The sequence below is a fragment of the Aphelocoma coerulescens genome, unplaced genomic scaffold (genome assembly GCF_041296385.1).
Source record: "Aphelocoma coerulescens isolate FSJ_1873_10779 unplaced genomic scaffold, UR_Acoe_1.0 HiC_scaffold_138, whole genome shotgun sequence".
Taxonomy (NCBI): Eukaryota; Metazoa; Chordata; class Aves; order Passeriformes; family Corvidae; genus Aphelocoma; species Aphelocoma coerulescens.
In genome coordinates, this window is record NW_027183491.1 from 315,571 (window position 1) to 337,967 (window position 22,397).

At 58.4% G+C, this 22,397-nt stretch overlaps 2 protein-coding genes and 1 gene segment (V, D, J or C); 2 read left to right on the top strand and 1 right to left on the bottom strand.

The window, feature by feature from the left end:
- The window catches only part of LOC138100684 (chromodomain-helicase-DNA-binding protein 8-like), a 38,124-nt gene extending 34,707 nt beyond the window's left edge, over positions 1 to 3,417 (bottom strand). The window contains exons 1-5 of the mRNA XM_068998566.1: positions 3,204 to 3,417; positions 2,706 to 3,160; positions 1,744 to 2,097; positions 658 to 1,031; positions 20 to 134 (exon numbers count right to left, since the gene is read on the bottom strand). Coding sequence (XP_068854667.1) covers positions 20 to 134; positions 658 to 1,031; positions 1,744 to 2,097; positions 2,706 to 3,160; positions 3,204 to 3,312 — 1,407 coding nt within the window. The 5' untranslated portion in view covers positions 3,313 to 3,417. The remainder of the gene's footprint in view (positions 1 to 19; positions 135 to 657; positions 1,032 to 1,743; positions 2,098 to 2,705; positions 3,161 to 3,203) is intronic.
- Positions 1 to 22,397, top strand: part of LOC138100714 (immunoglobulin heavy variable 3-48-like) — a 104,048-nt gene that overhangs the window by 35,448 nt on the left and 46,203 nt on the right.
- LOC138100685 (TOX high mobility group box family member 4-A-like) lies at positions 9,369 to 21,923 on the top strand. The gene is made up of 9 exons (XM_068998567.1): positions 9,369 to 9,389; positions 10,075 to 10,143; positions 11,832 to 12,056; positions 14,005 to 14,298; positions 14,958 to 15,233; positions 17,822 to 17,893; positions 18,362 to 19,051; positions 21,476 to 21,636; positions 21,762 to 21,923. Exons 1-9 carry the CDS (start codon positions 9,384 to 9,386, stop codon positions 21,823 to 21,825), a joined length of 1,857 nt encoding a protein of 618 aa, XP_068854668.1. The 5' UTR covers positions 9,369 to 9,383; the 3' UTR covers positions 21,826 to 21,923.

Consider the following 22,397-nt stretch of genomic DNA (forward strand, 5'->3'; position numbering starts at 1 on the left):
CCCGCCCCCGGGTGGACACCTGGACGCTGCTGTCGTCGTCGTGGCGCGGGGACGGCGCCGGCAGCACCTCGGAGTCGGAGTTGTCGGAGGACGCGTTGCGCTTGCGCTTCTTGCCCACCACCGGCGTGATGGTGCTGCGGGAGAGTGACCGGAGTGACCGCCGGGGACGGGTGACCGCCAGAGTCAGGGCTGCGTGGCCACCGTGGTCAGGGGGCCACCACAGCCATAAAAAAGAGCCCGGATGACCGTTAGGGACAAGGTTTAGTGACCCCCTAGGCCATGGTTTGGTGACCACCGCGACCACAGTTGGGTGACCATCAACGCTAACGATGAATGACCACCAAGGCTGAGCAACCACCAAGACCACGATTAGGTGACCACCAAGACCAAGGCCAAGTGACCACTGTGCTTAGGTGACCGCTGTGGTTGGCTGACCACCGAGGCCAAGACCGGGTGACCACTCCTGTCAGGTGACCGCTGTGATTGGGTGACCACCGAGGCCGTGGTTAGGTGACCACCGTGGTTACGTGACCACCAAGACCGAGGCTGGGTGACCCTCACGACCGAGCGATGCTGACCACCAAGACCCCACCTGACCACGACGGACGCCGAAGCCGAGTGACCGCCAAGCCCACGCCGCTGACCGCGCCCCCTCACCTGGCCTTGCCGCGCCCTTTGCTCTTGCTGCCGCCCTGGCCCTTCCCGCGCCGTGGCCGCTCCTCCTTGGCCGCGCCGCGCTCGCCGGGGCCCTTGCGGCGCCGCTTGCGCTCGCCCTCGTCCTCGGGCCGGACGCTGGGCAGCTCGTCCTCGTTGAGGACGCGGGGGATGTTCTGCTCGCCGCGGGCGCGGGCGCGGGCGATGGCCTCGGCCACGATGCGGTTGGCCTTCTCCTGCTTCTTCTGGTGCTCCAGCTTGCGGCTCTCGTCCGACGGCCCCCGCGCGGCCGGCGCGGCCACCGCGGCCACCTCGGCGCCGCTCAGCACCTTGACCACCGAGAGGCCGGCTGAGGAGCCGCCCGCCGAGGAGCCGGCCTGGGGAAAGGGAAGGGGGTGAGTGACCAGTCAGAGCAGGGGTGGGTGGCCACCACGGTTGGGTGGCCATCAGAGGCAGAATCGCATGGCCATCACAGTGACCGTCAAGGTCATGGCTGAATGGCCACCACGGCTGGGTGACCACCAAGATCGCAGCTAGGTGACCACCAAGGCCATGGTTAGGTGGCCACCATGACTGGGTCACCACCAAGATCGCAGCTAGGCGACCACCAAGGTCATGGTTACATGGCCACCACGGCTGGGTGACCACCAAGATCGCAGCTAGGTGACCACCAAGGCCATGGTTAGGTGGCCACCATGACTGGGTGACCACCAAGATCGCAGCTAGGCGACCACCAAGGTCATGGTTACATGGCCACCACGGCTGGGTGACCACCAAGATCGCAGCTGGGTGACCACCAAGGCCGTGGTTAGGTGGCCACCACGGCTGAGTGACCACCAAGGCTGCGGTTGGCTGACCATTAAGGTCAACATTACACAACCACCAATCCCCCATGAGCAACCATCAAGACCGACCTTGAGTGACCACCACATCCAACCTTGACTGACCACCACCGCCACCCCCGAGCGACCGCTAAACCCCGAGTTGGGTGACCGCCACCGCCCCCACTGACCGACTGCCGCGACCGGAGCGACCGCCACCACCGCGGCGGCCCGAGTGACCACCACCGCCGCGGCAGCCCGCGCTCACCTGCGGCTGCAGCACGACCTTCAGCGGCACGGTCAGCCGCTGTCCGGCGCCGCCCACCACCTGCGGCACCGAGGCCACGCCCACGGGCCCCGCCCCGGGCTGCTGGATCAGCTGGATCTTCTGGGGCTGGCCGGGCTGGCCGGGCGCGGCCGGCGGCTGCACCTGCAGCTGGATGGTCACCACCTTGGCCGGAGCGCCGGGCGCGGCCTTGGCGGGGCCGGGCGCGGCCGCGGCGCCGCCGCCGCCCTGCACCAGCAGCTTGCCGGGCAGCGTGCCCAGGACCACGTGGCGCTGGCCGGGCGCGGCGCCGGCCCCCGGCTGCTGCAGGACCAGCGTGATGCGCTTGGACTCGCCCTGCGGACGGAGCGGCCGGCGCGGGGTCAGCCGGACGCCGACGCGGGACCCCAAACCTCAGCCGGACGCTGCAACCCCCACCTGGAACCCACAAATCCCCCCCCTGGACCCACCTGAACCCCACCTGGACCCCCCGGAGCGCCCCAAATCCCCCCAGACCCACAAAAGCCCTTCAACGCCCCCCGGGGCGCGCCAAACCCCCTCAGCAGCCCCAAACCCCTCTCAGGATCCCCCCAATCCCCCCCAGGAGCCCTCCCAGACCCCCCCAGGACCCCCCAAACCCCCTCAGCAGCCCCAAACCCCTCTCAGGATCCCCCCAATCCCCCCCAGGACCCCTCCCAGACCCCCCCAGGACCCCCCAAACCCCCTCAGCAGCCCCAAACCCCTCTCAGAATCCCCCCAATCCCCCCCAGGACCCCTCCCAGACCCCCCCAGGACCCCCCAAACCCCCTCAGCAGCCCCAAACCCTTCTCAGAATCGCCCCAATCCCCCCCAGGACCCCTCCCAGACCCCCCCAGCACCCCCCAAACCCCCTCAGCAGCCCCAAACCCCTCTCAGAATCGCCCCAATCCCCCCCAGACCCCCCCCCCAGACCCCTCCCCGCCCACCTGCGCGGGGCCGAGGCTCAGGCCGGGTTTCAGGGGAGTCCCGGGGGTGGCCCCCGCGCCGGCCTTGAGGGGCTGCAGCACCAGCTGCTTCACCGGGCGCCCCGACTGCAGCAGGGCCCGGGCGGGGGGCGCGGCCGAGCCCCCCGAGGCCCCGCCCCCCTTGGGACCACCGCCCACCCCCGCCACCGGGACCCCCGGCCGGATTTGGGGCGGGGTCCCCCCCAAAACTTTGGCCAAGGTGACTTTGCCCCCGTTGGGCGCGGCCGGGGCGGGGCCGCCGGGGGGAGGGGCTTTGAGGATGACGATTTTGGGGGGCCCCCCCGCGGCCTGGGGGGGGGGAGGAGGAGGGGCGGAGACCCCCATGAAGGGGTTGCCCTGACTCAGCACTTCGGGGTCCGGGGGGGGCTGGGGGGGGTTCGGGGCGTTCTGGGGGGGGTCCTGAGGGGGCTCCGGGGCTGGGGGAGGGTCCAGAGCCCCCGAAAGCCCCAAAGCTTCGGCCAGGGGGTCGCTGGGGGGGGGGGTTCGGGGGGGTCACCAGGTCCTCGGGGAGGGGGTCCAGCCCGAACAGGTTGGGGTCGTCAAAGAGGTCCATGATGGGGTCGGCCATGATGGGCAGGGGGCCCCAAACCCCAAAAATGGGGGGGTCTGGGGGGCCCCAACCCTAAAAAAGGGGAACCTGGGGGGGTCCTGAGGGAGGTTTGGGGGTCCCCAACCCCTGAAAAAGGGAATTTGGGGGGTGCTGGGGGGGACTTTGAGGGGGAGATCTGCGGGTTTGGGGGAGATCTGGAGGTCCCCAACGCCAAGAAAGGGGAATTTGGGGGGTCCTGAGAGAAATTTGGGGAGCCCTGGGGGGGTTAAGGGAGGCTGGAGTGGCTCACGGGGTCCCCAGCCCAAAAAAGAAGAATTTAGGGGGTCCGGTGGGGCTGGGGGGGTCCCCAACCCCAAAATGGGGGGGGTTGGGGGGGTCCCTGGGTTTTTTTGGGCGTTCTAGGGGGGATTTGGGGGGTCCTGGGGGGGTTTTTTGCAGGTCTCTCCTCAGGCTGGGGGTGCTCCGGAGCTCCAGGCTGTGGGGAGAGAAAAAGGGAGGGTGAGGGGGACCCCGAAGTGACCCCCAGACCCCAAACCTGACCCCAGACCCCAAAACTGACCCTTCCCGAAATGGCCACCCCCCAAATTTTGGGGTCCCCCACCAAAAGGAAGCCCCGAACTCCATTGGCGGAAAGAAAAAACCGCAAAACTGGGGGAACTAGGAAGAACTGCGGGTCCCAGTAAGGAAGGAACTGGGAACCCCAGTAAGGGGGAATTGAGACCCCAATAAAGGCTAACTGGGAGCCCAGTATGGGGTAACTGGGACCGGGTACAGGAACCCCAGTACGAGATAAGCGAGGCCACTGGGACCCCAAAAAAAGGGCAACTGGGGTCCCAGTAAGGCACCAACGGGACCCCAGCACGGAATCGCCGGCGCCGCAGTAAAGAAATGACTGGGACCCCAAATGAAGTCACTGGAACCCCAAATGAAGTCACTGAGACCCCGATATGGGGGTAACTGAGACCCCAGCACGGCACAAACTGGGACCCCGATACGGGATCACTCAGACCCCAGCATGGGGGTAATCCCGACCCCGAACGCGGAAAAACTGGGATCCCGGTATGAAACCGAAGCAACCCCAACAAGGAAGTACCCGGGACCCCCGTGAGGGCCGCTCTCCGCCCCCCTCCGCTCCCCTCCCCTCACTCCGCCCCTCACGACCCCGCGGCCCCCTGAGGGCCCCCCCCCCCTTTTTCCCGCCTTACCTGTCCCGCCGTGAGGGAAGGGGAGGGGGGTGGGGAGGAGAATGAACGCGCGAAACCCCCTCGATTTTACCGGAATATTTTTTTTTGGGGGGGGTGGCGGGGGGTTCCCTCAGAAATTTTTTTTTTTTTTAGGTGAAATTTGAGACGGAAAAAGGGGGCGGGGGGGGGGATGGGGGGGTCTCCCCTGAGGGAAGAGGGGGGGGGTGTGGGGGAGGGGCGCGGGGGGGAGGCGCCGCTCGTGGCCCCCCCCCGCGCGCGCGCGCCGAGGCCGCGTCGCCCTCGCGCCGCCGCCGGGGCGCCCTCACAGCGGCTGCGGCGCAACGCAACCCCCCCCCCCCCCCCCCGCCCCGCACCGCCGCGCGCGCGCGCCGGCCCCCGCCCCCCCCCGCCACGCCCCTCCGCCGCGCTCCCCATTGGCCCGACCCCGCGCGAGCCGCGCGCTGATTGGCTGGAGCGGGCAACCAGCGAGGTGCGTTGCGCCCGCCCACCCGGAAGCGCCCCCCCCCTTTTTTCCCCTCAGAGAGACGGGGGGGGGCGCGGGGTCCTTTGGTCAGGGGTGGCCGCGGCGCTGCCGGGCCGCGCGGCGCAGGCGAGCGGCGCGGGCAGGCGCGCCGCCGCCGCCATCTTGTCTCGCTGAGGAGGGCCGCGGGGTCCTTCGCCCTCAGAGGGAGGGGAAAAGAAAAAAAAAAAAAAAAAAAAAAAATTAAAAAGCCCAAATCCGCCGGATTTGACCCAAAAAAAAAAAGAAAAAAAAAAAGCGCCGCGGGCGCTTGGAATTGCCGGGATTTGCCTGGATTGGCCTCGTCTCACCGCGCATCGCCCGCCCCCCGGCTGCGGAGTGAGCGCCGGCGTCGCCAAAATCGAGGCCGGAATTGGTGCGAGCCCCGAAATTGAGTCAAAATCCGGCAAAGTGGCTCAAAATGAGGCGGTTTGGGGTCAAAATCGGGCAGGGTGAGGGTAAAAGTCCCTCAGAAATCGGGGTTTGGGACCAAAAGGGCTGCAAGTGATGTTAAAAGATCCCGAATTTGCACTAAATGGCCCAAAAGTCCCTCAGAAATGGGGGTTTGGATCGGAAGGGGCTCAAAGTGACCTTAGAAAGCACCAAAATGGAATTTAAACGCTCCTAAACGGCTAAAAATGGCACTAAAAAGCCCAAAAAATGGCACTAAAATCCCAAAAATTGACAAAATGGTCCCGAAATGGGTTAAAATGGTCCCAAAGAGGATAAAAACGGCACAAAAAGACCCCAAAATGGGTAAATACGGTCCCAAAGCGGCAGTGAAAGGGCCTAGAATAGCTCCAAATTGCCCCAAAACTGTTAAAAATGGCACTAAGAGCCCCCAAAATTGCACTAAATGCCCCAAACGTCATAAAAGTAGCCCCAAAATGGCCCTTAAATGCCCCGGAACGGATAAAAATAACCCCAAAATGCTCCAAAACGACAGCAATTGGTCCCAAAACAACCCCAAATCCCCTTAAATTTATGGGGTTTTTTGCCAACGAGAGGAAAAAACTCCAAATTCCACATTTTTAAGAAATCTCAGCTCCAAATTCTGGGTCGATCCCCTCAAAATTCAGGTTTTAACCCCAAAACGCACCAGAATCCCCCCGAAATGTTTCGTTTTTGCGATAAAAAAGTTGGGAAAAAAATCTGAATTTCCCATTTCAGAGGAAATTCGGCTCCAATTTGGGAGCGAAACGCCCCCAAAAAAAATCGAATTTCAGCGCTCCAAAAAGGGCGGGAAACCTCCCAAATCGGCGTTTTTGGGGAATTTTTCACAAAGTTACCAAAACCACCTCGAATCTCCTCAATTTAAAAGGGATTAAATTGAAGCAATGACTTAGAGAGCGAAGTAAAAGGCATCCAACTAAATTTAATTAAAATTTTCAAAGATTGAATTGAAATTGATAATTACTAATTAAAATCAATTACGGCTAAGCCGTAATAATTAAATTTGTTTGAAATAAACTGAAGTTTACCAAAAAAAGTGACTTTAGCTCAAAATTATTCCAATAGGAAGCAAAATCAGGCCCAAAACGGAGCAAAACCATCAAAACTTGGGGCCAAAAGTTGGAATTTGGGGTGGAAAAACGCTGAATTTGGGGTCCAAGGTGTGGATTTTTGGGGCAAAAAAGCAGGAAATCGGGTCAACGTCTGGAGTTTGGGGTAGAGTTTTGGGGTCAAAAAGCTGAAATTTGGGATGAGAAGCGGGATTCTGAGGGCCGAAGCGCGGGAATTTGGGATCCAAGCCCGGAATTTGGGCCGAAAACACGGAAAACCCATGAGATTTTGGGCGAAGAGCGCGAATTCGGGGCGAAAACGCCGGAATTTGGGCCAAAAAAAACGGAATTCGATGGAACAGAAGCCAAATTTTGGCGCCGGAACGCTGAAATTCGGGAACGGGCCCCGGAATTTGGGCGGGAAAAGACAAAACTTGGGGAGCCAAGAGCGGAATTTGGGGAGCCCAAGGCCCCCGCCGCCATCTTGGCCCCGCGCCTCACCTCTGATTGGCGCCGCCCGCGATGACGTCACCGACCTCGGGCCAATGGGGAGCGCTGGGTCCTGGAAGGAGGCGGGGCTTCGTGAATTGGGGGCGGGGCTTCCTCAGTGACCCCCAAAACCTCCTCATTTCCCCCCAAAACCTCATTTCCCCCCAAAACCTCCTGATTTCGCCCCCAAATCTCCTGATTTCCCAAAACGTCCTGACTTCCCCCCAAAACCTCCTGATTTCGCCCCAAAACCTCCTGATTTACCCCAAAACCTCCTCATTTCCCCCCAAAACCTCATTTCCCCCCAAAACCTCCTGATTTCGCCCCCAAATCTCCTGATTTCCCAAAACGTCCTGACTTCCCCCCAAAACCTCCTGATTTCACCCCAAAACCTCCTGATTTACCCCAAAACATCCTGATTTTCCCCCCAAAACCTCCTAATTTCCCCCAAAACCTCCTGATTTCCCCCCAAAACCTCCCGATTTCGCCCCAAAACCTCATTTTCCCCCAAAACCTCATTTCCCCCAAAACCTCCTGATTTTCCCCCAAAACCTCATTTCCCCCCAAAAATCTCCTCATTTCCCCCCAAAACCTCCCGATTTCCCCCCAAAACCTCCTGATTTCCCAAAACGTCCTGATTTCGCCCCAAAACCTCCCCATTTCCCCCCAAAATCTCCTGATTTCCCCCCAAAACCTCCCAATTTCGCCCCAAAACCTCATTTCCCCCCAAAACCTCCTGATTTTCCCCCAAAACCTCCTCATTTTCCCCCAAAACCTCCTGATTTTCCCCCAAAACCTCCCGATTTCGCCCCAAAATCTCCTGATTCCCCCCAAAACCTCCTGATTTCCCCCAAAATCTCCTGATTTCCCCCAAAACCTCCTGATTCCCCCCAAAATCTCCTGATTTCCCCCCAAAACCTCCTGATTTTGCCCCAAAATCTCCTTATTTCCCCCCAAAATCTCCCGATTTCGCCCCAAACGCTCCTGATTCCCCCCAAAACCTCCCGATTTCGCCCCAAAATCTCCTGATTTCCCCCAAAACCTCCTGATTTCGCCCCAAAATCTCTTCATTTCCCCCCAAAATTTCCCGATTTCACCCCAAACGCTCCTGATTCCCCCCAAAACCTCCTCATTTCCCCCCAAAACCTCCTGATTTCCCCCCAAAATCTCCTGATTTCGCCCCAAAACCTCCTGATTCCCCCCCAAAGCCCCCCCCAGAGCCCCAGAACCTCCCGCTGTCCCCCAAATCCCCCCCTATTCCCACCTCAGACCCCTCATAACCCCCCAGCCCCCCCCAACCCTCCTATTTGTGCCCCAGATCCCCCCAAAACCTCCCCAAAACCCCTCCAAACCCCCCCAAAACCTCCCCGTATCTCCCCAAAACTTCCCGAAATCCTCCCAAACCCCCTCCACATCCCCCCAAAACCCCTCCAAACCCCCCCAAAACCTCCCCGTATCTCCCCAAAACTTCCCGAAATCCTCCCAAACCCCCTCCACGTCCCCCCAAAACCTCTCCAAACCCCCCCGAAACCTCTCCGTATCCCCCCATTTCCCCTCCAAATCCCCCAAACCCTCTCACAGCCTCCTATTTACGCCCCCACCTCCCCTCACGTTGCCCCCCATAACCCCCCCCAGACCCTCAAATCCTCCCCACCCCCCCTCGTTCCTCCCCCATATCCCCCCCATTCCCCCTCGTTCCCCCCTCTGTACCCCCCAACCCCCCCCAAATCCCCCTCTGTACCCCCCAAATCCCCCCTTTCCCCCTCACAATCCCACCCCCATCCCCAAGTCCCCTCAGATTCCACCCCCCCCCCCCCCGCATCCCCCACCCCTCCGACACCCCCGCGCACCCTCCCGGCCCCCCCCGCCCCGCGTCCCTCCCCCAAACCGCCCCAAATCCCCCCCGATCGCCCCCAAATCTCCCCCGAACCCCTCCCCCCCCTCCCCCCCTCATGGCCCCCCCCTTCCCCCCTCGCCCCCCCCGCCCCGCCCCCCCCGCCCGTCGCCGCCGATGACGCACCGCCCGCGCCGCGCGGCCGCCGCTGGCGCCCCGCCCCTTCCGGCGGCGCTCCGCCCCCTCTCTATGGTGCCTCCCCATATCCTCTCTATGGGCTCCTCCCTTCCACTTCCGGTGGCGCTCTAGCTCGGTCCTCCAACGCCTCTTGGCGCTGCTCACGCCCACGTCCTCGACTCAAAACGCATCAAAATTCCTCCAGGCACCCCAAAATGTCCCTCCTGCCCCCCCGCTAGGGGGTCGCGGTGACTCCGTTCTCCCTAAACCACCCCCAAAGCTTTCGTCTCTATGGTCGCAGCAGCGGAAGTGGCGGCGTGAGGGAGGGGCGGGGCTTCCGGTTCGGCGCGCGGCGCCCGGTGGGGGGGGGCAGCGGCGGCGCGATGGAGGTGAGGGGGGGGCGAGCGTGAGGGAAAAAGAGGGGAAAAATGGGGGGAAAGCGGGAAAAAACGGGTCTGGGTGTGGGTTGCGGTGAGGGGGGCGAGTTTGGGGCGGAAAAAATGGAGTCTGGGGAAGCTTCGGGGGAGGAGGGGCAAATGTGAGAGGAAAAGGGGGGGAAAAAGGGGGGGAAAAAGGGGTCTCTGGGGGGCTTTGGGGTGAGGGGGGAGTGTGAGGGGAAAAAATGGGGGAAAGGGGGAAAGGAAGGCGGGGAAAGGAGTTTGTGGGACTTTGGGGGGAGAGGGGCGAGTGTGAGGGGGAAAAGGGAAAAAAAGGGGTCTGGGGGTTTTGGTGTGAGGGGAAAAGGGGGCGAAAATGGGGGGAATTGAGAAAAAAAGGGGTTGGGGGAGCTTTGGTGTGAGGGAAAAAGGGGTGGAAGTGGGGATAAAGGTGGGAAAAGGAAGAAAAGAGGGAGAAAAGGGGACTGGGCGGAAAAAGAGAAGTGGAGAAAGAAGGAAAAAAGGAGAAAAATGAAAAGGTGGGGGAAGGTGAGAAAGGTGAGGAACAGTGAAAGGAAGAGAAAGGGGAGAAGAGGAGAAAAAAGAGGGGGAAAAGTGAAAAAAAATCGATGGAAAAGGGGAAAGAAGGAGGGTGTGGGGTGGAGGGATTTGGGTCTGATTTCCAAAATCCCCGCAGTTCCCGGGAGGCAGCGACAACTACCTGGCCATCACCGGCGCCTCGCACCCCTTCCTGAGCGGGGCCGAGGTGAGAGCCCCGGGCGGGGCAAAAAACGGGGAGAAAACGGGAAAATCCCGCCTGGGGAGCTCGAAAGATTACGGGGGAGGTCCGAAAATTTGGGGGAAGTTGGGTGGAATTAGGGGGGGTGTTGCGGCCGGAGTCGGTAAAAGCTGAGGAAAATAGGAGGGGAGGTGGCGGAGAAAATAAAGAGGAAAAAACAGAGGTGAAGTGCTGCGGGGTGGAGGAAAATTGAGGGAAAAATTCTTCAAAACGAGGAATAAACGAGGTGAAATTGCATAAAATAGCAAAAAAGCTCTGCTGGAAATCCACGGAAGAGGCAACAGCGAGTGCGGGTTGTTCTAGAGCAGATAAAAGTAGCGCAAAACTGTCCCAAAGTGGGAAAAAAGGGCGCTGAAATGCAAGATTTTAGATAAAAACGGTGCTGGAACGCTTGAAAATAAATAAAAGCGGCAGTAGGATAGCCCAGAACACACAAAAACGGTTCTGAGTAGCCGATTTTGGGGCGAGAAAAGCTGAATTTGGGTGTTTCCCTCTTTTTTTGGGGTGAAAGAAGCCAGCTTTGGGTGCTTCCCTTCTGTTTTGAGGTTGAAATGAGCCCATTTGTGCTTTTTCCCCCATTTTTGGGGTCAAAGAGTCCGATATTTGGTGTCCAAAAGAGCAAATTTTTGGGGTGAAACGACCCAGTTTGAGGTCTTTTCCCTATTTTTGGGGTCAAAAGAGACGTTTTTTGGGGGTCAAGTGATGGAATTCCTCTTTTTGGGGTCAAAAGAGCCGGTTTTGGGGGGTCAAGTGATGGAATTCCTCTTTTTGGGGTGAAAAGAGCCGGTTTTGGGGGTCAAGTGATGGAATTCCTAATTTTGGGGTCAAAAAAGCCGGTTTTTGGGGGGCAAATGGCGAAATTCCAGGTGTTCCTCCTATTTTTGGGGTCAAAAGAGCCGGTTTTGGGGGGTCAAATGGCGAAATTCCAGGTGTTCCCCCTATTTTTGGGGTGAAAAGAGCCAGTTTTGGGGGATCAAATGATGGAATTCCTGGTGTTCCCCCTATTTTTGGGGTCAAAAGAGCCGGTTTTTTGGGGGTCAACTGATGGAATTCCTATTTTTGGGGTCAAAAGAGCCGGTTTTGAGGGTCAAGTGATGGAATTCCTAATTTTGGGGTCAAAAAAGCCGGTTTTTGGGGGTCAAATGGCGAAATTCCAGGTGTTCCTCCTATTTTTGGGGTCAAAAGAGCCGGTTTTGGGGGGTCAAATGGCGAAATTCCAGGTGTTCCCCCTATTTTTGGGGTCAAAAGAGCCGGTTTTGGGGGATCAAATGATGGAATTCCTGGTGTTCCCCCTATTTTTGGGGTCAAAAGAGCTGGTTTTGGGGGGTCAAATGGTGAAATTCCAGGTGCTCCGTCTCTTTTGGGGGTCAAATGAGCTGATTTTGGGGGTCAAGTGATGGAATTCCTATTTTTTGGGGTCAAAAGAGCCGGTTTTGGGGGTCAAATGGCGAAATTCCAGGTGTTCCCCCTATTTTTGGGGTGAAAAGAGCCGGTTTTGGGGGTCAAATGATGGAATTCCTGGTGTTCCCCCTATTTTTGGGGTCAAAAGAGCCGGTTTTGGGGGGGGTCAAACGGTGAAATTCCAGGTGTGTGTCCCCCCCCCCGTTTTTGGGGCGAAAGAGGCTGATTTTGGATGTTTTCTCCCCCCTCCCCAGACGTTCCACACGCCCAGCCTGGGCGACGAGGAGTTCGAGATCCCGCCCATCCCGCTGGACTCCGACCCCTCGCTGGCCGTGGTCGGACACTTCGAGGACCTGCCGGACCCCGGGGGGCCCCCGGAGCCCCCCTTCGCCCCTCCCCCCTACGGCGTGGCCGGCCTGGAGCTGCCCGTGGGGCTCCCCCCGGGCATCATGGAGCAAGGAGGGGGGCTGCTCAACATGGTGAGGGGAACGGCCCCGAAATCACGGGGAACGGCCCCAAAATGGGGGGGAATGGCCCCGAAATCACAGGGAACGGCCCCAAAATGGGGGGGACGGCCCCGAAATCACAGGGAACGGCCCCAAAATGGGGGGGAAACGGCCCTGAAATGGGGGGGAATGGTCTTAAAATGGGGGGGAATGGCCCCGAAATGGGGGGGAATGGCCCCAAAATGGGGGAGAATGGCTCCAGAATGGGGGGGGACGGCCCTAAAATGGTGGGGACCGGCCCAAGAATGGGGGGGGAACGGCCTCAAAATGGGGGGGGAATGGCCCTAAAATGGGGGAGAACGGCCCCAAAATGGAGAGTGGCCCCAAAATGGGAGGGAACGGTCCCAAAATGGGGGAGAATGGCCTTAAAATGGGGGGGAATGGCCCTAAAATGGGCGGGAATGGCCCCGAAATGGGGGGGAATGGCCCCAAAATGGGGGGGAATGGCCCTAAAATGAGGGGGAACGGCCCTAAAATGGGGGGGAACAGCCCCGAAATGGGGAGTGGCCCCAAAATGGGGGGGAATGGTCCCAAAATGGCAGGGAATGGCCTTAAAATGGGCGGGAATGGCTCCGAAATGGGGGAGAATGGCCTTAAAATCGCGGGGAACGGTCCGAGAATGGCAGGGAATGGCCCCAAAATGGGGGGGAATGGCCCTAAAATGGGGGGGAATGGCCCCAAAATGGGGAACGGTCCCAAAATGGCAGGGAATGGCCTTAAAATGGTGGGGAACGGCCCCAAAATGGGGGGGAACGGCCCCAAAATGGGGGAGAACGGCCCCAAAATGGGGGGGAATGGCCCCAAAATGGTGGGGAACGGCCCCGAAATGGGAGGGAACGGCCCTGAAATGGGCGGGAATGGCCCCAAAATGGGGGGAATAAAGGGAATTTGTGCCGGGAGCGGTAAATGGGTTTTTTTTGGGGCTAACAAAGGGGGTTTTGGGGGCAGTAAATGGGATTTTGAGGGCAATAAATGGGGTTTTTTGGGGAGAGTAACTGCGGGTTTTTGTAGGGGCGGTAAATGGGGTTTTGGAGGAAAATAAATGGGGGTTTTGGGGCCAATCACTGGGATTTTTGGGGTGCAGTCACTAGGGTTTTGGGGCCAGTCACTGGGATTTTTCTGGAATAATAAATGACGGTTTTGGGGTGCAGTCCCTGGGATTTTTGGGGCCAGTCACTGGGATTTTGGAGGCCACTCACTGGGATTCTGGGGCCAGTCACTGGGGTTTTTGGGGCCAATCACTGGGGTTTTTGTGGGATAATAAATGATGGTTTTGGGGTGCAGTCCCTGGGATTTTGGGGTGCAGCCCCTGGGATTTTGGGCCAAATCACTGGGATTTTGAGGCCAATCTGGGATAATAAATGTCAGTTTTGGGGTGCAATCCCTGGGATTCTGGGGTGCAGTCCCTGGGATTTTGGGATGCAGTCCTTGGGATTTTGGGGTGCAGTCCCTGGGATTCCGGGGTGCAATCGCTGCGATTTTGGGGCTAATCACTGGGATTTTTATGGGATAATAAATGATGGGTTTTGGGGTGCAGTCCCTGGGATTTTGGGGTGCAGTCCCTGGGATTTTGGGGTGCAGTCCCTGCGATTTTGGGGTGCAGTCCTTGGGATTTTGGGGTGCAGTCCCTGGGATTCTGGGGTGCAATCGCTGCGATTCTGGGGCTAATCACTGGGATTTTTATGGGATAATAAATGATGGGTTTTGGGGTGCAGTCCCTGGGATTCTGGGGTGCAATCCCTGGGATTCTGGGGTGCAGTCCCTGGGATTCTGGGGTGCAATCGCTGCGATTCTGGGGCTAATCACTGGGATTTTTATGGGATAATAAATGACGGTTTTTGGGGTGCAGTCCCTGGGATTCTGGGGTGCAGTCGCTGGGATTTTGGGGTGCAACCCCTGGGTTTTGGGGCTGTCCCCGCAGGAGCTGGAGCCGCCCATGGGGTCGCAGTTCGGCCCCGCGGCCCCGGTGACCATCGAGGTCCCCCTGGGGGCGCTGAGCCCGGGGGCGCTGCTGGGCCCGGCCGGGGCGCTGACCACCATCGACCAGTCCGAGCTGAGCTCGCAGCTGGGGCTGGGGCTGGGCGGGGCCGCGGCCACGCCCCCCGGCCCCGCCCCCGGCCCCGCCCCGGCCCCGCCCAGCCCCGAGCGGGGGCTGTCCCCGGCCCCCTCCCCCGCCGGCTCTCTGCAGGACGAGGAGCTCGACGACTTCCGCAGGGTGAGCTGAGAGAATCCCCCCCGAAAAACCCGGGAGTGTCCCCAGAATTTAAAGTTTTAATTTTCCTTGGCGTTTTTAATTTTTGTTTTGGTTAAAATCTGCTTGATTCTCTTATTTTTCTTCATTTCTCTATTTGTTTTTCCTTGGTTTTACGTTGACACATTCTTCCATCAGTTACACCTTTCCTGCTTGGTATTTCCTCAACTTTTTCTCGTTTTTCCTGAAATTCCCTTTTTTTTTTTTTTTAAACTTCAGGCTTTTTCAGTTTGGAGTTTTCTTGGCTTACAATTTTTTTTCTCCCAAAACGTTCCCAAATGTTGTAACTTTGCTGTGAAGGTTTTCCTGACCTTGAAACGTTTTCTTAGATCCTTCTCAAATTCTAAAGTTCTCTCTCAAAATCCTCCCAGACCTTAAAATTTTGCTCTGAGGTTTTAATTTTTGTGGGTTTTTTCAAAATCTTCACGTTTCACGCTGAAGTAATTCTTAATCTTAAAATTTGCTCCAGAAACCTGTTTAAATTTTAAAATGTATTTCCGAGGCTTTTCTAAATCTTAAACTCCTGCTTTAAAACTTCCCCAAACCCTAAATTTCCCTTCCAAAACTCCCCCCGAAAACCTGAAAACTCCCCAATTTTTTTCGCACTCCTCCCCCCTCTCCAGCCGCCCGCGGCCGCTCCGTCCCCGCCGGCCCCGGTGGCCCCGGTGCCCCCCGTGGTGGCCGCCCCGGCGGCCGAGGCGCCGCGCCGGCCGAAGCCGCCCAAGAAGGCCAAGAAGAAGAAGGACCCCAACGAGCCGCAGAAGCCGGTGTCGGCCTACGCGCTCTTCTTCCGCGACACCCAGGCCGCCATCAAGGGCCAGAACCCCAACGCCACCTTCGGAGAGGTCTCCAAGATCGTGGCCTCCATGTGGGACTCGCTGGGCGAGGAGCAGAAGCAGGTGGGGGGGACGAGAACGGGGCCAAAAGCGGCAGGTTTGGGGCAGGAGACAACGGGCGGGGTGGGAGGGGCCGGAGGCGGAGGGGGGAGCTGAAAGGTCGGGGAGGGAAGCGGGAAATTTGGGGGGGGGGAGGAGGAAGATTTGGGTGGGAGAAGGCGGAAATTGGGGCGGGAGAAGACGAATTTGGGAGGGAAGCGGGAAATTTGGGGGGGGAGAACAAAGATTTGGGTGGGAGAAGGAGAAAGATGGGGAGGGAAGGGGAAAATTGAGGAGAAAAAACGAAAATTTGGGTGGGAGAAGTCAAAAATTGGGGTGAGAGAAGGTGAAAATGAAGAAGGAAACCAAGAATTGGGAAGAGAAGCCAAAATTGGGGAGGGAAGCCAAAATTGGGGAGGGAAGCCAAAATTGGGGTGGGAGAAGGCGAATTTGGGAGGGAACGTGAAAATTTGGGTGGGAGAACGAAGATTTGGGTGGGAGAAGGCGAAAGATAGGGAGGGAAGGGGAAAGTTGAGGAGAAAAAACAAAAATTTGGGTGGGAGAAGGCAAAAGATGGGGAGGGAAGGGGAAAATTGAGGAGAAAAAACGAAGATTTGGGTGGGAGAAGTCGAAAATTGGGGTGAGAGAAGGTGAAAATGAAGAAGGAAACCAAGAATTGGGAAGAGAAGCCAAAATTGGGGAGGGAAGCCAAAATTGGGGTGGGAGAAGGCGAATTTGGGAGGGAACGTGAAAATTTGGGTGGGAGAAGGAAGATTTGGGTGGGAGCAGTCGAAAATTGGGGTGGGAGAAGGTGAAAACGAAGAGGGAAGCCAAGAATTGGGGGGAGGAAGCCAAAATTGGGGTGGGAGAAGGCGGAAATTGGGGCGGGAGAAGACGAATTTGGGAGGGAAGCGGGAAATTTGGGGGGGGAGAACAAAGATTTGGGTGGGAGAAGGAGAAAGGTGGGGAGGGAAGGGGAAAATTGAGGAGAAAAAACGAAGATTTGGGTGGGAGAAGTCGAAAATTGGGGTGAGAGAAGGTGAAAATGAAGAAGGAAACCAAGAATTGGGAAGAGAAGCCAAAATTGGGGAGGGAAGCCAAAATTGGAGTGGGAGAAGGCGAATTTGGGAGGGAACGTGAAAATTTGGGTGGGAGAAGGAAGATTTGGGTGGGAGCAGTCGAAAATTGGGGTGGGAGAAGGTGAAAACGAAGAGGGAAGCCAAGAATTGGGGGGAGGAAGCCAAAATTGGGGTGGGAGAAGGCGGAAATTGGGGCGGGAGAAGACGAATTTGGGAGGGAAGCGGAAAATTTGGGTGGGAGAATGCGAAAGATGGGGAGGGAAGGGGAAAATTGAGGAACAAAATGAAGATTTGGGTGGGAGAAGTCGAAAATTGGGGTGGGAGAAGGCGAATTTGGGAGGGAAGCGGAAAATTTGGGTGGAAGAACGAAGATTTGGGTGGGAGAAGGCGAAAGATAGGGAGGGAAGAGGAAAATTGAGGAGAAAAACCGAAAATTTGGGTGGGAGAAGTCAAAAATTGGGGTGGGAAGCCAAAATTGGGGTGGGAGAAGGTGAAAGGGAAGAGGGAAGCCAAGAATTGGGGGGGGGGAAGCCAAAATTGGGGTGGGAGAAGGCGGAAATTGGGGCGGGAGAAGACGAATTTGGGAGGGAAGCGGAAAATTTGGGTGGGAGAAGGAAGATTTGGGTGGGAGAAGGCGAAAGATAGGGAGGGAAGGGGAAAATTGAGGAGAAAAAACGAAAATTTGGGTGGGAGAAGGCAAAAGATGGGGAGGGAAGGGGAAAGTTGAGGAGAAAAAACGAAGATTTGGGTGGGAGAAGTCGAAAATTGGGGTGGGAGAAGGTGAAAGTGAAGAGGGAAGCCAAAAATTAGGGAGGGAAGCCAAAATTGGGGTGGGAGAAGGCGAATTTGGGAGGGAACGTGAAAATTTGGGTGGGGAAGGTCAAAAATTGGGAGCGATGCTGAAAGTTTGGGTGGGAAAAGGCAAAAATTGGGGAGGGAACTCAAAATTAGGCAGGGGATTTAAGAACTGGGGAGGGAACCCGGAAATTTGGGGCTGAGGATACCAAAATCGGGGCGGTTGAGGTGGAGGAACGTCAAGGGTGGAGGTCAAGGAGGGTGGAGAACCCAAACTGAGCTGGAAGAGCCCAAAATCCATGGAAAATTAAAAATACGGACAAAAAGGATCTTAGAACTGGGGGAAAGACCCCAAAATTGGGGGGTTTGGTGGTGGAGGTGCAGGAACGTCGACGCTGAGGAGCGCCAACGTTGAACGTCAAGGAACGAAGGGTTTGGAGACCCCAAAATTGGGTGGAAGAGCCCAAAACCCACCCAGAATTGAAGATGTGGAGGAAAACGGTCTCGAAGTGGGGCGAGACCGTGAGATTTTGGGGTTTCCCCCCAAAACTGGAGGGTTTGGTGGAGTTTGAGGAACATCAACGTTGAGGAGCATCAACAAAGAGCTTGGAGACCCCCAAATGGGGCTGGATGACCCCAAAACTGCCTGGAAACGGAAGGCACGGACTTGGGGCATCCCAAATTTTGAGGGGTTCGGGACAGCCCCAAAAATTCCTGTTCTTTGCCCCGTTTCTCCAGGTCTACAAGCGCAAGACGGAGGCGGCCAAGAAGGAATACCTGAAAGCGCTCACGGCCTACAAGGCGACCCTGGTACCCCAAAATCCTGGGGGGGGATGGGGGCAGGAATGGGGGAGGGGCCCTAAAATCGGGGGGGGGGGTGACCCCAGAAATGGGTGGGACCCCAAAAACTGGTGGGACCCCAAAAATGGGTGGGACCCCAAAAACGGGTGGGACCCCAAAAATGGGTGGGACCCCAAAAATGGGTGGGACCCCAAAAACTGGTGGGACCCCAAAAATGGGTGGGACCCCAAAAATGGGTGGGACCCCAAAAACGGATGGGACCCCAAAACCTTGCAATTCTAAAATTGGGTGATTCTCAGATTAAGGGATTTTTTTTAATTGGGTGACCCCAAAAATCTCAAGATTTGGTATCCTTAAAACCAAGGGGGTGTTGACTCCACAAAAACGGCGGACCCAAAACCGCGGGAAATCGCCCTAAATTACCTTTTTTTTTTTGTTGTTTTTCCTCTCTTTTTTTTTTTTCCCCAATTTTTCCAGACCTCCACGGACACCCCGGAGCCCGACCCCTCCCCCACCCCTCCCCCCGCCGCCGCCCCTCCCTCCACCTCCCCTCCCCCCCCCACGCCCTCGCCCCCCTCGGCGCCCACCCCCCCCCAGCCCGCCCCGGCCCCGCCCCCTCCGGCCATCACCAAAATCCTCATCCCCAAGCAGATGCTGCCCCCGAATTTGGGGGGCACCGCCGGGGGGCCGGCGGGGGCCGGCGGCGGCGGCGGCGTGGTCACGGTCATCCCGGCGGCCGTGGTGGCCTCCCCCAGGCCGGGCGCTCCGGCCGCGGGTCCCCGGTCGGTGCTGGCCGCCGCGGCCGCCGCCCTGCCCCGCCTGCAGCCCCCGCCCCTGCAGCAGATGCCCCCCCAGAACCCCGGGGGCGCGGCCCCGCCGAACCCCCCGCCCCAAATCGCGGTGCTGCACCCGCCCCCGCCCCCTCCCCCGCTCCAGGCCATGCAGGCCCCCCCCAAAATCCGCAACCCGCCCCCGCTGCACATCAAGATCCTGCCCCCCCTGCACATCCTGCCCCCCGCCCCCCCGCAGCCCCTGCCGCAGCCCCAAAACCAGACCCCGACCCCAAATCCCTCCCCCGCTGCCAGCGGGGGGGTCCCGGGGGGCGTCCCGGGGACCCCCCAGAGCCAGGAGGACGTGGAGATGATCGGGGGGGACGTGGTGCCCGAGGTGAGGGGTGGGGGGAGGGGCTGGGAGGGATTTGGGGGGTGCTGGAGGTGACAAAAAGGGGTTTGGGGGGGATAGGAGGGGGTCTGGGGGGTCCTGGAGGTGACAAAAAGGGGTTTGGGGGGGATAGGGGGGGTCTGGGGGGTCCTGGAGGTGATAAAAAGGGGTTTGGGGGGGATAGGAGGGGTCTGGGGGGTCCTGGAGGTGATAAAAAGGGGTTTGGGGGGGATAGGAGGGGGTTTGGGGGGGATAGAAGGGGGTCTGGGGGGTCCTGGAGGTGACAAAAAGGGGTTTGGGGGGGATAGGAGGGGGTCTGGGGGGTCCTGGAGGTGACAAAAAGGGGTTTGGGGGGGATGGGAGGGGTCTGGGGGGTCCTGGAGGTGACAAAAAGGGGTTTGGGGGGGATAGGAGGGGGTCTGGGGGGTCCTGGAGGTGACAAAAAGGGGTTTGGGGGGGATAGGAGGGGGTTTGGGGGGGATGGGAGGGAGTCTGGGGGGTCCTGGAGGTGATAAAAAGGGGTTGGGGGGGGATAGGAGGGGTCTGGGGGGGATAGGAGGGGGTCTGGGGGGTCCTGGAGGTGATAAAAAGGGGTTTGGGGGGGATAGGAGGGGGTCTGGGGGGTCCTGGAGGTGACAAAAAGGGGTTTGGGGGGGATAGGAGGGGGTCTGGGGGGGATAGGAGGGGGTCTGGGGGGTCCTGGAGGTGACAAAAAGGGGTTTGGGGGGGATAGGGGGGGTCTGGGGGGTCCTGGAGGTGACAAAAAGGGGTTTGGGGGGGATTAGAGGGGGTCTGGGGGGTCCTGGAGGTGACAAAAAGGGGGTTGGGGGGGATTAGAGGGGGTCTGGGGGGTCCTGGAGGTGACAAAAAGGGGTTTGGGGGGGATAGGAGGGGGTTTGGGGGGGATAGAAGGGGGTCTGGGGGGTCCTGGAGGTGACAAAAAGGGGTTTGGGGGGGATAGGAGGGAGTCTGGGGGGTCCTGGAGGTGACAAAAAGGGGGATAGGGGGGGTCTGGGGGGTCCTGGAGGTGATAAAAAGGGGTTTGGGGGGGATAGGGGGGGTCTGGGGGGTCCTGGAGGTGATAAAAAGGGGGATAGGGGGGGTCTGGGGGGTCCTGGAGGTGATAAAAAGGGGTTTGGGGGGGATAGGGGGGGTCTGGGGGGTCCTGGAGGTGATAAAAAGGGGTTTGGGGGGGATAGGAGGGGGTCTGGGGGGTCCTGGAGGTGACAAAAAGGGGTTTGGGGGGGATAGGAGGGGTCTGGGGGGTCCTGGAGGTGATAAAAAGGGGGATAGGGGGGGTCTGGGGGGTCCTGGAGGTGATAAAAAGGGGGATAGGGGGGGTCTGGGGGGTCCTGGAGGTGACAAAAAGGGGTTTGGGGGGGATAGGAGGGGCTCTGGGGGGTCCTGGAGGTGACAAAAAGGGGTTTGGGGGGGATGGGAGGGAGTCTGGGGGGTCCTGGAGGTGACAAAAAGGGGTTTGGGGGGGATAGGAGGGGCTCTGGGGGGTCCTGGAGGTGACAAAAAGGGGTTTGGGGGGGATAAGAGGGGGTCTGGGGGGTCCTGGAGGTGACAAAAAGGGGGTTTGGGGGGATAGGAGGGGGTCTGGGGGGTGCTGGAGGTGACAAAAAGGGGTTTGGGGGGGATAAGAGGGGGTCTGGGGGGTCCTGGAGGTGACAAAAAGGGGGTTTGGGGGGATAGGAGGGGGTCTGGGGGGTGCTGGAGGTGACAAAAAGGGGTTTGGGGGGGATGGGAGGGGGTCTGGGGGGTCCTGGAGGTGACAAAAAGGGGTTTGGGGGGGATAGGAGGGGCTCTGGGGGGTCCTGGAGGTGACAAAAAGGGGGTTTGGGGGGATAGGAGGGGGTCTGGGGGGTGCTGGAGGTGACAAAAAGGGGTTTGGGGGGGATAGGAGGGGGTCTGGGGGGTCCTGGAGGTGACAAAAAGGGATTTGGGGGGGATAGGAGGGGGTCTGGGGGGTCCTGGAGGTGACAAAAAGGGGTTTGGGGGGGATGGGAGGGGGTCTGGGGGCGACCGAGGAGAATTTGGGGGGGAGCTGAGGGGGTTTGGAGGGTCTGGGAGGGGATAAAAGGGGAATTGGGGGAGGTTCTGGGAGGGACCCAGGTGGGTTTGGGGGGTCCTGAGAGGATTTGGGGAGATTTGGAGAGGGGCACGGGGTGGGTTTAAATCCCGAATACCGGAAACTCCGTTTATTTTTTATAGGTTTTGTGTTCAAAACACATAAAAATTCCGGTTTTTAATCGTTTTAAGTCCAAAACCCAAAAATCTCAGCTTCTTTCTACTAACTGTAACTTCAAAATACCTCAAATTCCAAGACATTTTACCCAAATTCCCGCCCCGACTTCCAAAACCACAGAGGTTCCTCGAACTCCCCGTTCCCCCAAAAACCCCAAAAGCGCCGTTTTTCTCCCCAAGGTGGAGTCCCCCCCGCAGGTGGAGCTGGTGGCCGAGTCCCCGGTGGCGGCCGAGTCGCCCCGGAGCCGCTGCGTCCGCGCCGGCTGCGAGAACCCCCCGGTGGCCAGCGGCGACTGGGACGAGGAGTTCTGCAGCAGCGAGTGCCTGGTCCGCCACTGCCGGTGAGATTTTTGGGGCGATTCCGCCCGATTTCGGGATTCCCAGCGGGAAGTCGGGAGTCCTTTTTTTTCTTTTTTTTTTTTTTTTTTTTTTTTTACCGAAATCCCCCGTTTTCTCGCGGCTTTAGGGACGTTTTCCTGGCCTGGCTCGCCGCCCGCAACGCCGGCAACAGCGTGGTCTTCGTCAAGTGAGGCGCCCCCAAAAATTGGGGGAGTTTGGGATGAGTTTTGGGGGTCCCCCCCGCCGGAATTGGGGACGGTTGGTATTAAAGGGGCGGTGGAGGAGTTTGGTTTGGTGTGGTTTTGGTTTTTTTTTTTTTTTTTGAGGAGTTTTGCCCCAAAAACGGCGTGTGAATGATGGGTGTTTCCAAAAATCTTATTTCCGTCTCAAAGAAACGCTCTTTTGGAACCCAAAACACCCCAGCTGAATCTCAGAAGTTGCGTTGGAATCCCAAAAAATTGGTCTTTATACCTCAATAAAAATCCCTTTTAAGCCCCAAAAATCCACTTTGAACCCAAAGAACCCCATTTGAATTCAGGGAATCACCTTCATACCCCAAAACTTCCCATTTAACTCCCAAAATACCCCGTGAACCTCAAAAATTACCTCTACACCTTAAAGTTCCCCCAAAATATCCCCCCAAATCTCCTTTGAACCCCTCAAAATCCCCTTTGATCCCCAAAAATCCATCTTTGTACCCCAGAAACCTCCTTGAAATGGTAAAAATAATTTCTTTACCCCAAAAATCCCTGCAAAAAATCCC

What these genes read in the sequence shown, in the direction of transcription:
- LOC138100685 (XM_068998567.1), top strand. An exon ending in AGCTCGACGACTTCCGCAGG is followed by an intron (nt 14,299 to 14,957) that starts GTGAGCTGAGAG and finishes CCCCCTCTCCAG; the next exon opens with CCGCCCGCGGCCGCTCCGTC. An exon ending in TGCCTGGTCCGCCACTGCCG is followed by an intron (nt 21,637 to 21,761) that starts GTGAGATTTTTG and finishes TCGCGGCTTTAG; the next exon opens with GGACGTTTTCCTGGCCTGGC.